At 42.8% G+C, this 17,606-nt stretch overlaps 1 protein-coding gene across 10 annotated transcripts in view; it reads right to left on the reverse strand.

Moving 5' to 3' along the window:
• Positions 1 to 17,606, reverse strand: part of spg21 (SPG21 abhydrolase domain containing, maspardin) — a 107,296-nt gene that overhangs the window by 14,616 nt on the left and 75,074 nt on the right. For 7 of the 10 annotated variants that reach the window (XM_048563131.2, XM_048563133.2, XM_048563129.2 and 4 more), the window contains 2 exons: positions 17,336 to 17,476; positions 14,205 to 15,246 (listed from right to left, as the gene is read on the reverse strand). In XM_048563131.2, the coding sequence (XP_048419088.1) occupies positions 15,127 to 15,246; positions 17,336 to 17,476 (261 nt within the window). In that variant the 3' untranslated portion in view covers positions 14,205 to 15,126. Of the gene's footprint in view, positions 1 to 14,204; positions 15,247 to 17,335; positions 17,477 to 17,606 lie in introns of those variants that run through there. The other 3 variants (XM_059639225.1, XM_059639224.1, XM_059639227.1) reach the window with 2 other exon arrangements.

Genomic DNA, 17,606 nt, shown 5'->3' on the forward strand with positions numbered 1-17,606 from the left:
ACCAATGGAAATGTGTCCAAGCTGTATGACTCTATGGTTAAATAGCCTAATTCTCCTCTATCTTGTGGTCTTATGGTTATTTCAATTCAATTGCCCAAGTAACAGGGAACTGATCTTTCAGTAATTCTCTCTCTGTCTCCTCTTGTACCCCTCTTCAGCTTTCTTCTGTTGTTTTAAGGAACAAATGGAAACAGACACAATGCAATTTGTTGTCATTTTAAATGGGTAGATCAGAATTTTAACATCACATATTGATATCTGAGACAAAGGGACAAAAAATGATTTGTGGGCTGAGAGAGTGTGTGTGAGAGGGAGGGAGAGATCGAAGGATAAGATGAGGTTTTGTTTGGCACATCCCCAATTCTTCCTAAAGGAGAGGAATGGCAGCAGAGGGACAGGGAGTAATACAGGGAGAGAGGAAACATGAAAGACAATAACGGTGTGAAACTGTCGGGGCATCTCACCAGGCTGTGAAAATGATTCAGAACTGGGGTCTCTTTAGTAAGGCCTCTGATAAGGTTCCACATGCTATGCTGTTCTGGAATTTCAGATCGCGTGGAATCCAGGGAGAGTTGACAAAGTGGATGCACAGTTGGCTTCATGGGAGGAAGAAGAGGGTAATAGGAGAAGGATGCTTGTCAGACCAGTGGCCTGTGACGAGTGGTGTGCCTCAGGGTTTGGTGCTGAGCCCGTTAATGTTTGTTATCTATATCAATGATTTGAATGACAATGTGCAAGGCAAGATTGTGCTCCTGAGATGCTGCTTGGCCTGCTGTGTTCATCCAGCTTCACACTTTGTTATCTTATACAAGGCATGATTAGTAAGTTTGCAGATGAAACTAAAGTAGGCTGTGTTGTGGACAGTGAGGAAGGTTATCAGAAATTGCAGCAGGATCTTGATCAGCTGGGGAAGTGGGCCGAGAAGTGGCAATTGAAGTTAAATATAGATAAGTGTGAGGTGTGAAAGGAAGGGAAAGTCAAATCAAGGTAGGAGTTTCATGGTGAATGGTAGGGCCTTACGGAGTGTAGGGACAAAGGGACCTTAGAATTCAGGTGTGCGATTCTCTGAAAGTGGAGTCCCAGGTAGACTGGGCAGTGAAGAAGGCTTTTAGCACACTGGCTTTCATCAATCAGAGCACTGAGGAGAGAAGTTGGGAAGTTATGTTGTAGTTGTACAGGTCTTTGGTGATGCCACACTTGGAGTATTGTGTTCAGTTTTATTCACATTGCTATAGAAAGGATGTTATTAAACTGGAAAGAGTGCTGAAGAAATTTACAAGAATGTTGCCAGGACTCAAGGGACTGAGTTGTAGGGAGAGGTTGGACAAGCTAGGGCTTCTTTGAGCGTAGGAGACCTAGGAGGGATCATACAGAAGTGTATAAAATCATGAAAGGCATGGATAGGGTGAATGTGATAAATCTTTTTCCCAAGGTTTGGGAATTGAGGACTAGAGGGCATCAGTTTAAGGGAAGGGGGAAAGAATATATGGGGATCTGAGTGACAACTTTTTTACACAAAGCGTGGTGCGCATATGGAATAAGCTGCCAGTGGAAGAGGTTAAGGTGGGTACATTAACAAAATTCAAAAGACATTTGGACAAATGTTTAGAGGTTTCAGGCCAAGGGCAGGGAAATGGGATGAGCATGGATGACATTTTAGTCAGCATGGAACATGTTGTAGGCCTCTATGACTATGGTTCTATGACAATGTCGTCACAGCTAAGTACCAGTTATTATTTTCTGGAAAGTTGGATAGTGATATTAAATCCTAGAACAAGTTAGAGTTTTTTTTAAAGTGGTCCCATACAAATCAGCAGCCTCTTGCTTCCTGTAAAATTGGATTTAAGCCCATTCGGAATGTCTATGTGACCTCTCTGTGTGTCACTTGCCTGCAGTGTTACTGGCACAGAAAAAGTACTTGGTTGATAAAAAAATTAATATTGTCAAAAATAAATGCTACAGTCTTTTTAAAATATGACACTGGTTGCGGTGTACAATTAAATAAAAAAACAGAGAAAAGATCAGAGACGGAATACATATAATTATGAGGCATGGGTGGGGTGGATAGTCACAGTCTCGTTCTCAGGAAGGAAATGTGAAAAACCCCAGGACATAGGTTTCAGTGAGAGGGGGGAAAGTGTAAAGGAGATGGAGGCGGGGGGAGGGGGGTTGCACACCGTGCTGCTTAAGGAGCTGGTAGAACCAGATAAGATAGCAACATTTAAGAGGCATTGAGGCAGAAACATGAAGAGGCAGAGAATAGAGCGGTATGAACTACATGCAAGCAGATGGGTATAAGGCTTAGTATAACATCTGGTTGGCACAGACATGATGGATTGAAGGGACTGTTCCTGTGCTGTCTTGTTCTATGTTCCATGGAATGAGAGGGCTGAGAAAAGAGAAGGACAACAGAGTTTCAATTTGTCAAACAAGAGGAATTTCCCTTTCTGCAGTAACGTAATCAAAACTGGTCCCTTGAGTAGTGTGACTGAAATGCACTGTCTGTTTGATGTTATGTTGTTTGTGGAATCTTGCTGTGCACTGATTGGAATGATTTGTCTTGAGGGCCTTGAAATTAAACAACTTGAAACTGGAGTCTGGTGTAATTTCCAAATCATTAATGTCTGTCTTAGTGTTGGGTAGTTGACTTTAAAATGAAAAGTCTAGCGGGAATATTTTAATTCAGTTTACCGAAGATTTGTTTGTGGAACTCTGTGCATCCTCCTCATTCTCACCCTTTCCTTGCTGTCTTCTGGGGGAGAGAGAGCGAGAGTGAAACAGCGTGCGAGTGAGAGCATCAGAGACTTTACAGAGTGTATTTCAGTCAATGTTCAGTCAGAGACGTCTTAAAGACTTATGCAGACATAGAAACGAGGGACTGTCTAAATTTACACCATTGACAGTTGGATCTTTCTGTGCATAGATTGTGAATTTTGTCCCACTTTACAACAGGGCCAGCACATGAAAAAATATTTTACTTACTGGTAAGCTCTCCTCAAGGTCTTCAATTGATGTCACAAACTTTTGTTTGTTAGAAACTTCAGCACTTTTCTGGGAGGGCTGAGTTGTGAACACACTGATTTTGTGGGATCTTACTGTGCAAGGATTGTCTGTCACTTACTTAATCACAACCACACAGTAAAACAGGGAGACCAAGAGAAAATAATGTCATGAGAGCGAAAGAGCTTGAGGGGCACGGCAGGAGAGGAGTGAGAGACAGGTTGCTTGCAGCTCTACGAAGCAGAGGAGAAACTGTTAAATGGGGGGTAGAGAGAGAGTCACAATCTGAAACTGAATGTTCAAAACGCTGCACTAGATATTCTCGCTGTGTAAAGTATCTGCAGAATCCACCAAACTACAACAGACACCTGCCTGTAAAGATTCATTCTTGACCTGCCAAGTGCTCCCAAGGGCAGGGTACAAGAAGCAACACCAACAGGAAAGGGCTACGTGAGCATTCACAGTGACCTGTAACTCTGGCTCACTCGGTGTCCCCTTCCAGTTTGGTAATCCAGCCTCAAAAGATAAAAGTTCACTTGGGTGGCAGGGAGCAGCTTAGTCAGTGATCCATCCCAAAGTGTGTGGTCATGAGCCATTTTGAGGCTGGAGACTTCTTGGATAGTAAAACTAAAGTAGGCGTGACAACTACACCTTTCGAGAAATAGACCACTGAGGGTGGCCCACGGGTAGGACTTGACGAAAACGGACAGGCTACTAAAGGCAGAATGGTAGTCGTTATCCACGTGGACATTGTGTGGAGGTGACGATGTTGGACTGGGGTGGACAGGGTCCAAAGTCACTTGACAACTGGTTGTTGTCCAACTGGTTTATTTGAAATCACAAGCTTTCGAAGTGCTGCCGCTTGATCAGGTAAAGTGTAGAGAAGCACATTGGCAGAGAATTTATCGCAGGGAGGTCAAAAGGCCGTATGAATGGTGTGAGTGGTGCGTCAACAGCTTGATTGTCTGTGCAGGGTTCCTCACACAGATGAAAAATGTTGTAAAGTAGATTGGCTAATTTTCTCATATGGTCCAGTGATTAGTGATGGGAAATGCAGTGTTACAGTGATAAGGTGCAGGAGGGGTGTAAGTCTAGATGGAACAGTCTTTGTGTGGGTCATGTTGTGCGACATGAACCCAAAATGGTTGAGGCCATCTTCATGGGTATGGATCTTGACTGTCACTTCCTGATCAGTGACCATTCCTCATTAGGTGTGGCACGGTGGCTAACATTAGGTTAGCACTGCTGCGTCTGCACCAGGCACCAGGGTTCAATTCCACCCTCAGGTGACCCAAGCACACGCATACACTCTCTCTCCTCTTAACAGACACACGCTCTCTCCCCCTCCCTTACACACACACATTCACACACACACACACACACTCTGAGATAGTAAGAACTATCAACGCTGGAGTCAGAGATAACATGGTGTGGAGCTGGAGGAACACAGCATCAGAGGAGCAGGGAAGCTGCCGTATTGGGTTGTGATCCGAAACGTTGACTTTCACAATGTCCTGATGTTTTCTGGCCTGCTGTGTTCTTCCAACTGCACACCGTGTTGTCACTCACACTCTGTCTCTCTCTCTTGCTTTCTACCTCACACACACACTCTTTCTTTCTCTCACTCACACACACATACTCACACCATCTGCGTCTTTCTCTCTCTCTCTTACGCACACACACCCTCTCTCTCTCTCTCTGTTCCTGAAGTACACACAGAGTCTGTCTGTCTGTCCCTCTCTTCCTCTGTCTGTCTGTCTCTCTCTCTCTCCGGCTTGCTATCTCTTAGTCTTTCTCCCTCTGTCTCCCACTTCATGTTTCTCTCTTCCAAACCATCACCCCCTCCTCCCCCACACACCCCGCAGGCTCAATTCCTCTCTCCCATTCTGACTCCCTCTCTGTGTCCCACACCGTCTCTCTCTAACCCGCTCAGTCTCAATCTCTCTCCTTCGCCGTGTCTCTCTCGCTCCCACTCTGCCTCTCTCTCCCCGTCACTCCACCTCCCTCTGCCTCCCACTCTGTATCTCCCGCTCAGTCACAATCTCTGTGTCTGCCATTATCCCACTCTGTCTCTCTCACTCCCCAACTCCATCTCTCTCTCGCTCTGTCTCTATTCCACACTTAACACATTAATGTTTGGCCTAATCCTAGGCTAACATTAACACTATCCCTAAACCTATGCTAACACTAACGCAAATCCTAAACCTGAACCTTATCCATCCCATACCTCTGCCACAAACCAACCCTTGCCCAAGCCATAATGTAGTCCTCACCCTAACCATAAACATAAACCTAACCCTAGTCTTAGACATAACCCTAACCCCGTGAATCATAACACTAACACTATCCCTAACCCAAGCCAGAGTCCAAGCCTTTATCCTACCCCTACCCCTTACCCTAACCTGAACCAAAGCCCTAACGTTAACCCTAACCCTGCCCTTATACCTAGCCCGAGCTCATGCCCTACCCCTAGCCCTGGCACTAATCCTAACCCTTTCACTTGTCCTAACCCTAAACCTAGCCTTAGCCATGACACTAACTTTTACTCTTGGCCTAACATAAACACTAACACCACCCCTTACTAGTGACCTTAAAACCAATTCTAAACCTAACTCTAGCTTTCAACCTCACCCTAAGTCTAACTCTCACCCCAAACCTAACCCTAACCCTCGTGCTAGCCCTAGCCTTAATCTTTGCCCTTGTCATAATCTTATACTTGCCCCAAGCCAAACACTAAAACTAATTATACTCATAATCATAATCCTAGTCCTAGCCTTAACACTCACCCGTGTCCTTGGCCAAACACTGACACTAACCCTCACCAAACATTAACACTACCCCTAAACCAAACCCTAAACCAATCCAGAGCTCACCCCTAAACCTCACATTGGTCCATGTCCTGGTCCTCGCCCTATCCCTTAACTCTATCTTAACACTTGCTTTTGTCCCAACCCTAACCTTACCCATCCCTAGCCATAATGCATACCTTAACACTAACCCTAACCTAAACTCTAGCTGTAGCCTAACCGTAACCTTAACCATAAACATTGCTCATCCCTAGTCTAATGCCAGGCTTTAACACTAATTCTATCTGTAACCATAACTGTAGGCCTTGTCCTAACCCTTAGACTAGTCCAAGCTCAAGTCCTACCACTAACCATTACCCTTGTCCTCACCCAAACCCCATCCCTAGCCCAAAACTAACCCTAACACTACTTCTATGCCTGAGTCCTTGCTCTAACTGCAGACGCAGGGCTCATCCCAACCCTTGTCCTTGTCCTAACCCTAGCCAAAACTCCAGACATGCCGACACTCTTAATCCTAAACTAAACACCGAACCTAGCCCTCAACATAACCCTAAACTTGATCCTAGCCCTAGCCTTAACCCTAAACCAAACCCGAACCCTAGCCCAAGCCTTAGCCCTAAGCCTAACCCTAGGTCTGGGCCTAACCCTAACAGTAACCCGAAGCCTTGCCCTACCCTTGATGTTAACCCTAAACCCAAACCTAACCCAACCCTAACTCTAATTCTAACCTTAACCCTGACTTTAACCCAAGTTAGAGCCCAAGCCCTAACCCTCAGCTGATCCCTTACCCTTGTCCTAACCATAGCCTTAGGCTTCACTCTAAAAGTTATCCAAACCTTATCACTAATCCTAACACTAGCCCAGCCCTATCCCTGTCCCTAACACTAACCCTATCCCTAGTCCTATGCTTTGCCCTAGCCTTAGCCCTAGCCCCAATGCTAACCACAAGTCCTGCCCTTGTCCTAACATGAACCCTATACCTAAACCTAACCCAAACCCTCAAACCTAACCCAAGCCCTCAACCCAACTCTAATCCTAGCCCTGATACTAAACCCTTGCCCTTGACCCAATCCTAACCCCTAACCCTAACCTGGGCCCTTGCACTTGTCCTTGGCCTAGCCCTAATACTAACCCAAACCCAAACCTTAAAGCTAAACCTAGCCATAGTCATTGCCCTAACTATAAACTAGCCCCACTAGCCCCAACCCTAGCCCTAACTGCAGGTATGACCCTAACCCTTGCCTATGACCTAATCCTAACCCTAACCCTCGTCTTAGCCCTAACACTAACCCCAATTCTTGCCCTTGTCTTAACCCTAGGGTGACCCAAACATTAACAATAACTCTTGCCCCATCCTAACTCTAATGCTAACAGTAAAGCTAGCCCTAGCCCTGACATTAACCCCCTGAAACAGGTGAACTAGAGGCAGGGCCACATTGGACCCTGCATTGGCTTAATGAGCCTGGCCAGGTGACTGATCTTTCAGTGGAACAGCACTTCGGAAACAGTGATCACAACTCCTTATGTTTTAAGATAGCTATGAACAAGGATAAGTCAGGACCTTAAGGGAGGTGCTAAATTGGAGGATGGCAAATTATGACAGTATTAAGCAAAAGCTAGGGACAGTTAATTGGGAGGAGTTGTTATCGGACAAGTCCACATTTATGTGTAGGGGTTGTTTAAAGACCTGCTGATCAGAGTTCAGAACTGCAAGTTCCAGTAAGGGGGAAGGACAAAGATGGCAAGGTAAGAGACCTCTGAATCAGTCAGGGGCTGTGAGAAATATAAGGAAAGCAGGAAAGTACACAATCGGGGAATCAGGAGAGCAAGAAAGGGCCACGAAATGACCTTGGCAAGTAGGGTTAAAAGGAATCCCACAGCATTCTACACATACATTAAAACAAGGAGTATAACAAGGGAGAGGGTAGGATAAAAAAGGGAACTTGTGCTTGCAGGCAGAAGATGTGGCCGAGATCCTAAATAAGTACTTTGTGTTGGTATTCACCCAGGAGAGGGATATGGAAGCTAGTGAGATTTGTGTGGAGCTAATATGCTGGGGCAAGAAAGAAGTGGTGTTGGATCTCTTGAAGTGCATTAAGGTGCATAAACCCCAGGACCTGATGGTATCCACCTCAGGTTATTGAGAGGCAAGAGAGGAAATTGCTGGGACCTAGGCCCAGATCTTTGTATCCTCCCCAGCCACTGGAGAGGTCCTGGAGGACAGGCAGTTGAGGGGAGACTTGACACAAGTCTATAAAATTATGAGATGCGTAGATAGGGTTGACAGTCAGAATTATTTTCCCAGAGTTGAAATGTCTAATTCTAGGGGACATGCATCTAAGGTGAAAGGGAGAAAGTTCAAAGTAGATGTGAGAAGAAAGTTTTTTTTAAACACAGAAAGTAGGTTGTGTCTGGAATGTGCTGCCAGGGTTGGTAGTGGGGGCAGAAATGACAGAGATGTTTAAGTGACCTTTACATAAGCACACAAATATGCAAGGAATGGAGAGGTTCAAGGGCAGGCAGAAGGGATAAGTTTAATTTGATCATATTCGCCACCACGTTGTGGGCTGAAGCATCCATTCCTGTGCTGGACTGCTATGTGTAAAATGCATCACCTCACATTTGTTCTGATTAAACTCCCTCTACCATTTTCTCTGCCCAACTTTTCAGCTTGCACTCTCTTTTTGAATCCGTGCCAATTTTAGAGGGTTGAGTCTATAAGGATGTTGCTTAATTGGAACAGCATTTCCAATATCTACATCATGTATAGTTTTAGTACTTCCCAGCTTATTCTCCTATGTGTCGATTTGATTGTAATAACTCTTTCAGGTCATTTTGGCTTTCCTCTGGAAGGTAATGCAATAATTAATCCCAATTTCTGAGGACTTTCTCATTCTTCAAACTAAATTGGACAATGTCAAAATTCAGAATCATCTGGATTTGGTTCAAATTTGGATCCAAATCTGGTCTGTAACAAGTAACAGATTCTTCTGTCACTTTCCTTTCTTATCAAAAACCGTTTGAGGATATTCACATTCACAATCACGCTATACTTCCCTTCTATTGGTGTTCTTATCAAATAATTGATCTGACTCAATTTCCTTTCAATTTGATAAGCCCTCTTAACCATGTTTTTAATACTTCTACTACTAATACTTTATCCCCACCAGCAAAACTATGAATTTTTAATCTTTTGTCTGCTTCCTATATCATCACATGCTGTGCTAATTTTAACCGCTGTCTAACCAACCTACCCACTCTACTTAATCTTTTCCTAAATTCTTCCACATAGCCCACTTATGCAGTCTCTAAATGCTGACTCACCAATTTTTCTTTAATTAATTTCACTGGTCTTCCCACCTCATGTCCAAAAACTAATTCAAATAGATTAAGTTTAGCACGTTCAGCAGATGCATCCATTGTTGCAAAAAGAACAAACTGAATTTCCTTATCCCAATCCTCTAGATACTCTCAAGTCCATGTTGAAGGTCTATAAAGTTTGATACCACTGTTCTAATGGACCCTCAGATTCTGGACGGTGCACAGATGATTTAAATTATTTTACTCCTACACTATCCAAACCCTTCAATAAATTTGATGCAAATTTTAATCCTTGATCTGAATGCATCTCAGTGGGGGTTTGCAGCTAGATAAAAAAAATTGAGTAACCTTTCTACAATCCTTTTAGCTGTGAGATTGCATAATAGATTGCCTCTGGAAATCTCACAGACACATCACTTATGGTCAACAAACATTGATTCCCTTTTTTTGCTTTAGGGAAGTGTCCTACACAATCAATTAAGCGTCTCGTAAAAAGATCCTCAAAGGCTTGAATTAATGGTACTGGTTTTATCACTGCCTGAGGTTTTTGTGTTACCTGACGTGTGACACATCCTAGCAAAATTCAACTAGATTTATGCAAGAGATAGTAGGAACTGCAGATGCTGGAGAATCAGAGATAACAAGGTCAGAGCTGGATGAACACAGCAGGCCAAGCAGCATCAAAGCAGCAGGAAGGCTGACGTTTCGGGCTTAGATCTTTCTGAAGAAGGGTCTAGGCCTGAAATGTCAGTCTTCCTGCTCCTCTGATGCTGCTTGGCCTGCAGTGTTCATCCAGCTCTACACCTTGTTATCTCAACATTTTATGCAATCCAATGCCAATTTTTTTTTTGTTATTTTGGCTTGAGATTTTCTTATTCCCAAACGATCTCCTTCTGGTACCTGTAATACCTCCTTTCTACAGCCCACCAGGTATAACTTGATGAACCTTTGCCCATTTTTCATCCACCTGAACATGCAATAGAACCATCGACATAGAAACATAGAAAAATAAGAAACAGGAAGAGGGTGCCGCCATTCGGCCCTTTGTGCCTGCTCTGCCATTCATCTCAATAATGGCTGATCATCCAACTCAATAGCCTAATCTTGCTTTCTCCCCGTAACCTTTGATCCAATTCACCCTAAGCTCTATATCTAGTCACCTCTTGAATACAGTCAATGTTTTGACATCAACTACTTCCTGTGATAATGAATTCCACTGACCCACCAGTTAACAGGTGAAGAAATGTCTCCTCGTCTCCATCTTAAATGGTTTACCCTGAATCCTCATACTGTGACCCCTGGTTCTGAACACACCCATCAAAAGGAATATTTTTCCTGCAACTACCTTGTCCAGTCCTGTTAGAACTTTATAAGTCTCTTTGAAATACCACCTCCCCCATCATTTGTCTGAACTCCAGCGAAAACAATCCCAAACTTGTCAATCTTTCATCATACGTCAGACCCACCACCCCTGGAATCAGCATGGTTAACCTTCACTGCATTCCCTTGAGACCAACAGCATGCTTCCTCAGAAAAGGAGACCGAAACTGCACACAATATTCTTGGCGTGGTCTCACCAATGTCCTGTATAAACGCAACAACACATCCCTGCTCCTGTATTTAAAACCTTTCGCAATGAAGACCAACATACCATTTCACTTCTTTACCGCCTGCTGCACCTGCATGCTTACCTTCAGTGACTGGTGCACAAGGACACCCAGGTCCCACTGCGTACTCACTTCTCCTAATTTGCAGCCATTCCGGTAGTAATCTGCCTCCTTGCTTTTGCTTCCAAAGTGAATAACCTCACTATTATCCAAATTATACTGCATCTGCCATTGATTTGCCCACTCACCCAACCTTTCAAGATCGTGAAGGATCTTTGCATCGTCAGTTTACCCTCCCGCACAGCTAGTACCATCTGTAAACTTTGAGATGTTACATTTTGTTCCCTCTTCCAAATCATTAATAAGTATTGCGAATAGCTGGGCGTCCCAGCAATGATTCCTGTGGCACCCCACTAATTATTGCCTGCCAATTTGAAAAGGACACATTAATTCCTACTTTATATTTCTGCCAACCAGTTTTCTATCCATCTCAATATACTTTCCCTCATCCCATGCGCTTTAAACTTGCACATTGATCCCTTATGTGGGACTTTGTCATGTCTTCATAGAATCCCGACAGTGTGGAAACAGGTCCTTCAGCCCAACAAGACCACACTGACCCTCACAGCATCCCATCCATATCCATCCCCCTATAACCCACCTAATCCAACACAATCCTGAACACTACAAGCAATACAACTTGGCCAATTCACCTAGCCTGCACGTTTGGACTGTGGGAGGTAACTGGAGCACCCTGAGGAAACCCACGCAGACACGGGGAGAATGTTCAGGGGGGCATGCACAGTCTTGGAGGGAGAAAATAAGTGTGTGTGGGGTTAGGAAATCTGGGGAGTTGGCTTTTGGGTATCGTTGATTTTTACTCACCCAGAGTGATATTCTAGAACGTAGAGTATCAAAGCGGGAGTGAGCAAAAATTTCTGTGGTTTAGAATACTGGACCAAAATCCCTGGATTTTTAACAGAACTTTTAAAACAAAAAGAAAGGCAGCTGGGCTGTGCTCTGGAATATGCAATCATGGGGATAGCTGTCTGGAACCATGGCTCAGTTAGAAATCCTATTCATGCCTTAGCTCTGAAGGAACGATGAACCAGACCTAAGGGAACCATCTCAGACATCTTGGACTCTTCCGAGGTACCAACACATTCAACTTCAATTGATATTCATTTGCAGAAATACTGGACATTCCACTTAATAAAAACACATTTACACCTATTCTAAATTATCAGGAAGCCAATTCACTACAAAGGGACAACAGAAACACGATGGAGAACACAGATTTGTGCGGTGATAACACAGCATACAGTCTGTGTAACTGCTAGCCCTGATCTGAGTGACCAAATGAGAGAAGAGCCATCCCCACAGTTACCAACAGAAGAGGGATCTCAGACTGCTACTCTCCCCAGGAACTATCTGCACAGCTATCTCCCTGATTCCTATGAACACAGGGCTGTTCCATACCAGGGGAACCAACAGCAACTGACCACGACCAGCAGATCAGACGACCAACGACCCCCGAAAACCACCGACATGACTGACAAGGTCTCAGACACAGCCTGAGGTGAAAACAGGCTCAGAGAGCCACCACAAAGTAAGAAAACCCAAATTCTCAAACCAGACTGAAGGCCTACATCATCCGAAGTCTTCAGTGAAGCACCGGGTATGGCAAGTGGGAATGGCCAGCTGCATTTCAAAATCGTGTTTATTCTCATTTATTTCCTCGAGATCCAAAGTATCCAACTGAGCTAGCAGGGAGGGAAGTTGGGCTGGTGACTGTGCAGGGCACCTCAAGGTCAGAAAGTCCGACTGAAGTGTCTGTGTGTGCAACTATTGTTTAGTTTCGGATAGTAATTAGCTCGTGTTTAGTTAATAACTCATTGAACTTGCCTCTTTATCTCTTGTATTTTATTCACCCTAGTGCTATTTCCCCGTTTATCACTTTTGCCTCTTTATTTCTTGTGATATACTTGCCTTTGCATTTAATAAATGCAGAAATTCTTTGCCCTGAAACACCTATCCACCGCCCTTTTCATGTCACACCCTCTAAATTAAGTTCAGTGTCAGAACCTGGCTGCCTGAGAGTTTCGGCAGGATTACTGATTGCTGAGACTACAACTCCCTACAAAGAGGACTCCCAAATTCCACTTTCTGCAGTCTTTCTCCATTAAAATGATACTCATCTCCCCTACTGTTCCTGTCAAAGAGCACAACCTCACATTTTCCCACATTATATTCCATCTGCCACATTTTTCCCCACTCTTGTCTATATCCCTCTGCAGATTGTTTGAGTCACCCTCGCCATTTGCCTTTCCACTTATTTTTGTGTCACGTGTGTCATCTATCTGCCCACAGAAACTCTTCATTCTCATTTCCTTCTCACTTTGTGTACTGTGATGGCCAGCTCCTGGATAGCAGTACGTCACTGTGTTCACGGCTGGGCTTCATATATGATGCTGGTAACATTCTAAATGAGTTGTGCATTTTGTTGAGACACACTTAAGGAGCCTATTTAAAACTAAATTACAAATTCACAACTAATTCAGACCCTTAGAACCTATGCATGCTTTATGTCTCATTTTCAGAGGATCATGATTGTAATTAAGGTTCGATACTGTTAATCGCCAACACATACATGCACATCACTTGATAACACTTGACATTGCTATCATCTGCATTGCAGATGGGGACAATTAATGTTTCAAACTAAAATGTATCATTCTGTATGTATGCAATTTAATAGTGTGTGTTTCAAATGAAGGTACTGAACATGGGCAAAGCAGAAAGTAGAGCTGGAAAAATTATGCACATGGGCGAAATCCAAAGGCAGAAGATGGTTGCAAGTGACAAAGCTTCATTTTCAAAGCTATGAACATTTGTGACAAGTTTTAATCACAGGTAGTCGTAAAGTCTGTTATTCATTTAGTATTTCTGGAAAATTTATTTTTCAATGTGGTCTGAGAAATCAACACGTTGTTAGGCTGATTTAGAATTTCCTTCTGGCAGTACCACCTTTCCAGGTTTGCCTCCCCACCACAACAAACATCACCCCTCCCAAATGACTTCCCCAACCCTGACGCAGGGTAAGTACTCTTTCCCTCCACCCATTCAACCTTCTCCCATTCCCTTTATCCAACCTCTCCCACCAAGCAACCCTTCCATGACCCAAAACCTCTACGTCTTCACATTCCCATTCCTCCCTGAAATTCCACGTTAGTTCACAAATTCACTGCCTCGCCCTCAAATGCCCTGCAATCTCTTTTTATCCTTCATCCCCTATTCTCCGCCCCTTCTTTCATTCACAACCCTCCTCAACCCTGCCTGAGCCTCAAACCCTCCCTCACCCCAACTCTAACAAGCCCTCCATTAGTTCCACACTTCTCCAAAGCATTCATCACTCAACTTCCAGTTGGTATCAAATGATGCTGCTTTACAATTAACATCTTGAACAACATTCCATGTTTAAACAATCAAATTTATTAATCAGCATAATGCACTGATGTAAAAACCTCTGGTAAGAGGGGCTCAGCCCCCAAAGACATTTTTCGAACATGTTTTAAATTCTATTCATTTGCAGGCTAGATATGCATTTCATTCACAGAATGCAATAAAACACATTAATAGCGTAATCTTCAGCGTATATTCTTGATAGCTGCTTCCTGACTTTAGTGAGTTATTCTCTCCCAAGGCAAATATCTGACACAAACTGCCACTTTAAAGTAAGCACATTCAACAATATGTTTACATAACACACAGTATTTGCATTCTAAACTATAATTCTTAAAGTAAAAGTCAAACACAACAAATTTTCAGCTTTATATTTGCAGGAACTGCAAACAGATTCACTGGTGAATTAAAGTCAAATTAATAAACACACATTATAAAAAGGTTTTTTAAACAGTTATTTATATGAATTTCAAAACAAATTATGGTAAATAAATGACTAAAATAAATGCAATACGTCAGGCACATTATCATTTACCAACTAATTCAAAATCAAGTGGACATGAAGTGATTAGACCACAGGTAAATTGTGCTTGAAATACTTAACTGGTCGACAAATGAATTAAAATAAGAGGGTATTTAATAAAACAGGACTGACCTAAGAGGCAATGCAAGGAGACTTACGGTGTCGGTTATTTAGCTATAGTTTAGATTCTAAATCTTTAATTAGAGAAGCCATTGGGGAAGGTTTTAGACAAAAGATCTTGTGGGAATTAAATTCATTAGAATTAAAGAACAAAAGTAATCAGGTAAACCTCTCATTTGTTCAGCCACAAAACTTTTTTAAAAACAGGTACTCTGTTGCCAACACTTGAGAGTTCGCACTTCAATGCCATCTTGTGGAAGCTTACTCTTTTTGTCAAGGGAGAAAGTCAAAGATCTTCTTCATTCCCATTTTCAAACCTGGCTTTGTGTACCTCAAGTTCTTCAGCGCTCACCATTGCTGGGTCAATTGCAGCATATCGTGTACCATGGAACTGTCGCAGGTGGATCTGAAAATAAGCATAAGGTTTAAATCTTTCGAAGTACAGCATCATTACTAGGTCAATTTACTTTAGCAATCAACAAACCATTAAGCAAAAACTCCATACTTGAATTAATTTAAACAGTTGTAAATTCCAATATTTCCATTAAGTACAAATTTGAACATGGGAAATGCAGACAAGCTTTATAACTGGGTGTAGAATTGGGTTATGGACCAGCAAGAGGTTGGAGGAGATCAACAGCAAGGAATAGGGGGCAAAGGCAAATGTGAGATTGAGTAAAGGATTGAGCATGAAAGGATAGAGTTTGGGAGGGTCTGATGGAGCGGGAGAGAAAGGCAGAGACTGTCTGAGCCGGTCAGTAACAATTATTCTAATTCAGAAGTGCATGTTTAAACATTTCTTAAATGTTATGGGCATTTCTGCCTTTAGCACCCTTCCAGGTGAGTTCTATATTCCCACCATCCTTGGGTTAAAAACCTCCTACACCCCTTATTATGGCCCCTGCTCATTGATCCCTCCACCAAAAGGAAGGTTTCTTCCCGTTTACCCTATGTCCCTCTTAATTTTATACATCCCAATAATGTTCCCTCACAATCAACACTGTTCTAAGGAAAACAACCCCAGTCTGTTCAATCTCTCTTGATAACAGAAATCTTCAAGCCCAGGCAGCATCCTGGTAAATCTCTGTCAGACTGTCTGATGGCAATCACATCCTTCCTATAATGTGGATTCCAGAATTGCACACAATACACTAGTTAAGGAGTAACCAACATTTTATATAGGTCTAGCATAACCTGCCCACTTTTAGACTCTGTTCCACAGCTAATAAAGGCAAGCATCCCATATGCCTTCTTAACTACTTTATCCATTTGTCCTGATACCTTAAGGGGCTGATGTACATGCACACAAAATGTCCCCCAGCACAGGTACACATATGTCCCTCTGATCCTTGGTGCTTCCCAGGTTCCTACTGTTCATCACGTATTCTCTTGCCTTATCTGTTGTGCCCAAATGCAACACCTTGCATTTAGAACAATACAGGCAGAACAGGCCCTTCGGCCCTCGATGTTTATTTGTTTGGACTGAGCTCGAACAGACCACCTGACTAGTCCATATATATCTACCCATAATCCAAGGTAATCCTTCTCACTATTTACCACCTCATCAATCTTTGTATCACCTGTGAATTTACTGATCAACCCTCCGACATTTATACAAATTTATTGCACATTTATATATTAACATATATATTTATATAAACAGCAAGGGTCGCAACATGACCCTGGCCAAACACCATTGAACACAGACCTCTAGTGGGAAAAACACCCCTCATCTATTACTCTCTGCCTCATGCCATTCAGCTGATTGTTGATACAATTTGGCAAATTTCCTTGAATCTCATGTTCTTTTTTTTTGTCAGTCTCCCATGGAGGATGTTTTCAAAATGCCTTGATGAAGTCCAAGTAGACTCCATCAAAAACATTGACCTCATCTACTCGCCTGAGCACCTCTTCAAAAAAGTCAACCAAGTTGGTCAGGCACAACATTTTCTCAACAAAACCATGCCTACTGTTCTTCATTAATCCCTGCCTCTTCCCACAGAATTCCAATATTTGCCCCACCACTAAGGTTAGCCTGTAGTTTCCTGGTTTATCATTTGCTTCCTTCTTGAATAATTTATACATGCAGAGTAAGTAGATAGGTAAAAGCACAGGAAATTTATGCTTCACTGTGTATGTCTGAAGACAACTGCAATGTTCACTTCTATTCACAATCCTCAAATAAGGAAACATGTGCAAAAGATTCCAAGCAACATCCAAGTTTGAGCTGATTAACAATTAAGTTACATTTGCACCACATAGATCCCAAAGAAATGCTACACTAAACCGCCCCGGATCAAATTCCTGGAATTCCTTCCCTGACAGCACTACGGAGGAACAGTGGCTGAAGGCATTGACCATCCAACTCCTCAAAGGAAACTGAGGTTATGCAATAAATACAGACGCTCACATCCCGTTAATAAATACTTAAAAGCCCAAGCTCTATGCAGTGTCCTTGAATCAAGTACAAGGTAATAAAAACTCTTCAATTTCACCTGTACATAAAGGTTAACCTCAGCACTCCGACACAAATAGGGAAAATTGCCACCAGTTTTAAGATGAGCTCGTCTCGCATTTGGATATAATTTATACATTTCTTCTTTGGCTTCCTGAGAAAGTGCACTGTGATCAAAAACCTGAAACAAGGTAACAACAGAACTCTCATCCACAAATTATAGCTAAAAATGATTTAATAAAATGACTTGTATTTGTGTAGCATCTTTGCAATAAGTACATGGTAGTCTTTCTTAACTGAGATAACTAATT

This window comes from Stegostoma tigrinum, chromosome 33 (assembly GCF_030684315.1).
Source record: "Stegostoma tigrinum isolate sSteTig4 chromosome 33, sSteTig4.hap1, whole genome shotgun sequence".
NCBI classification, from domain to species: Eukaryota; Metazoa; Chordata; class Chondrichthyes; order Orectolobiformes; family Stegostomatidae; genus Stegostoma; species Stegostoma tigrinum.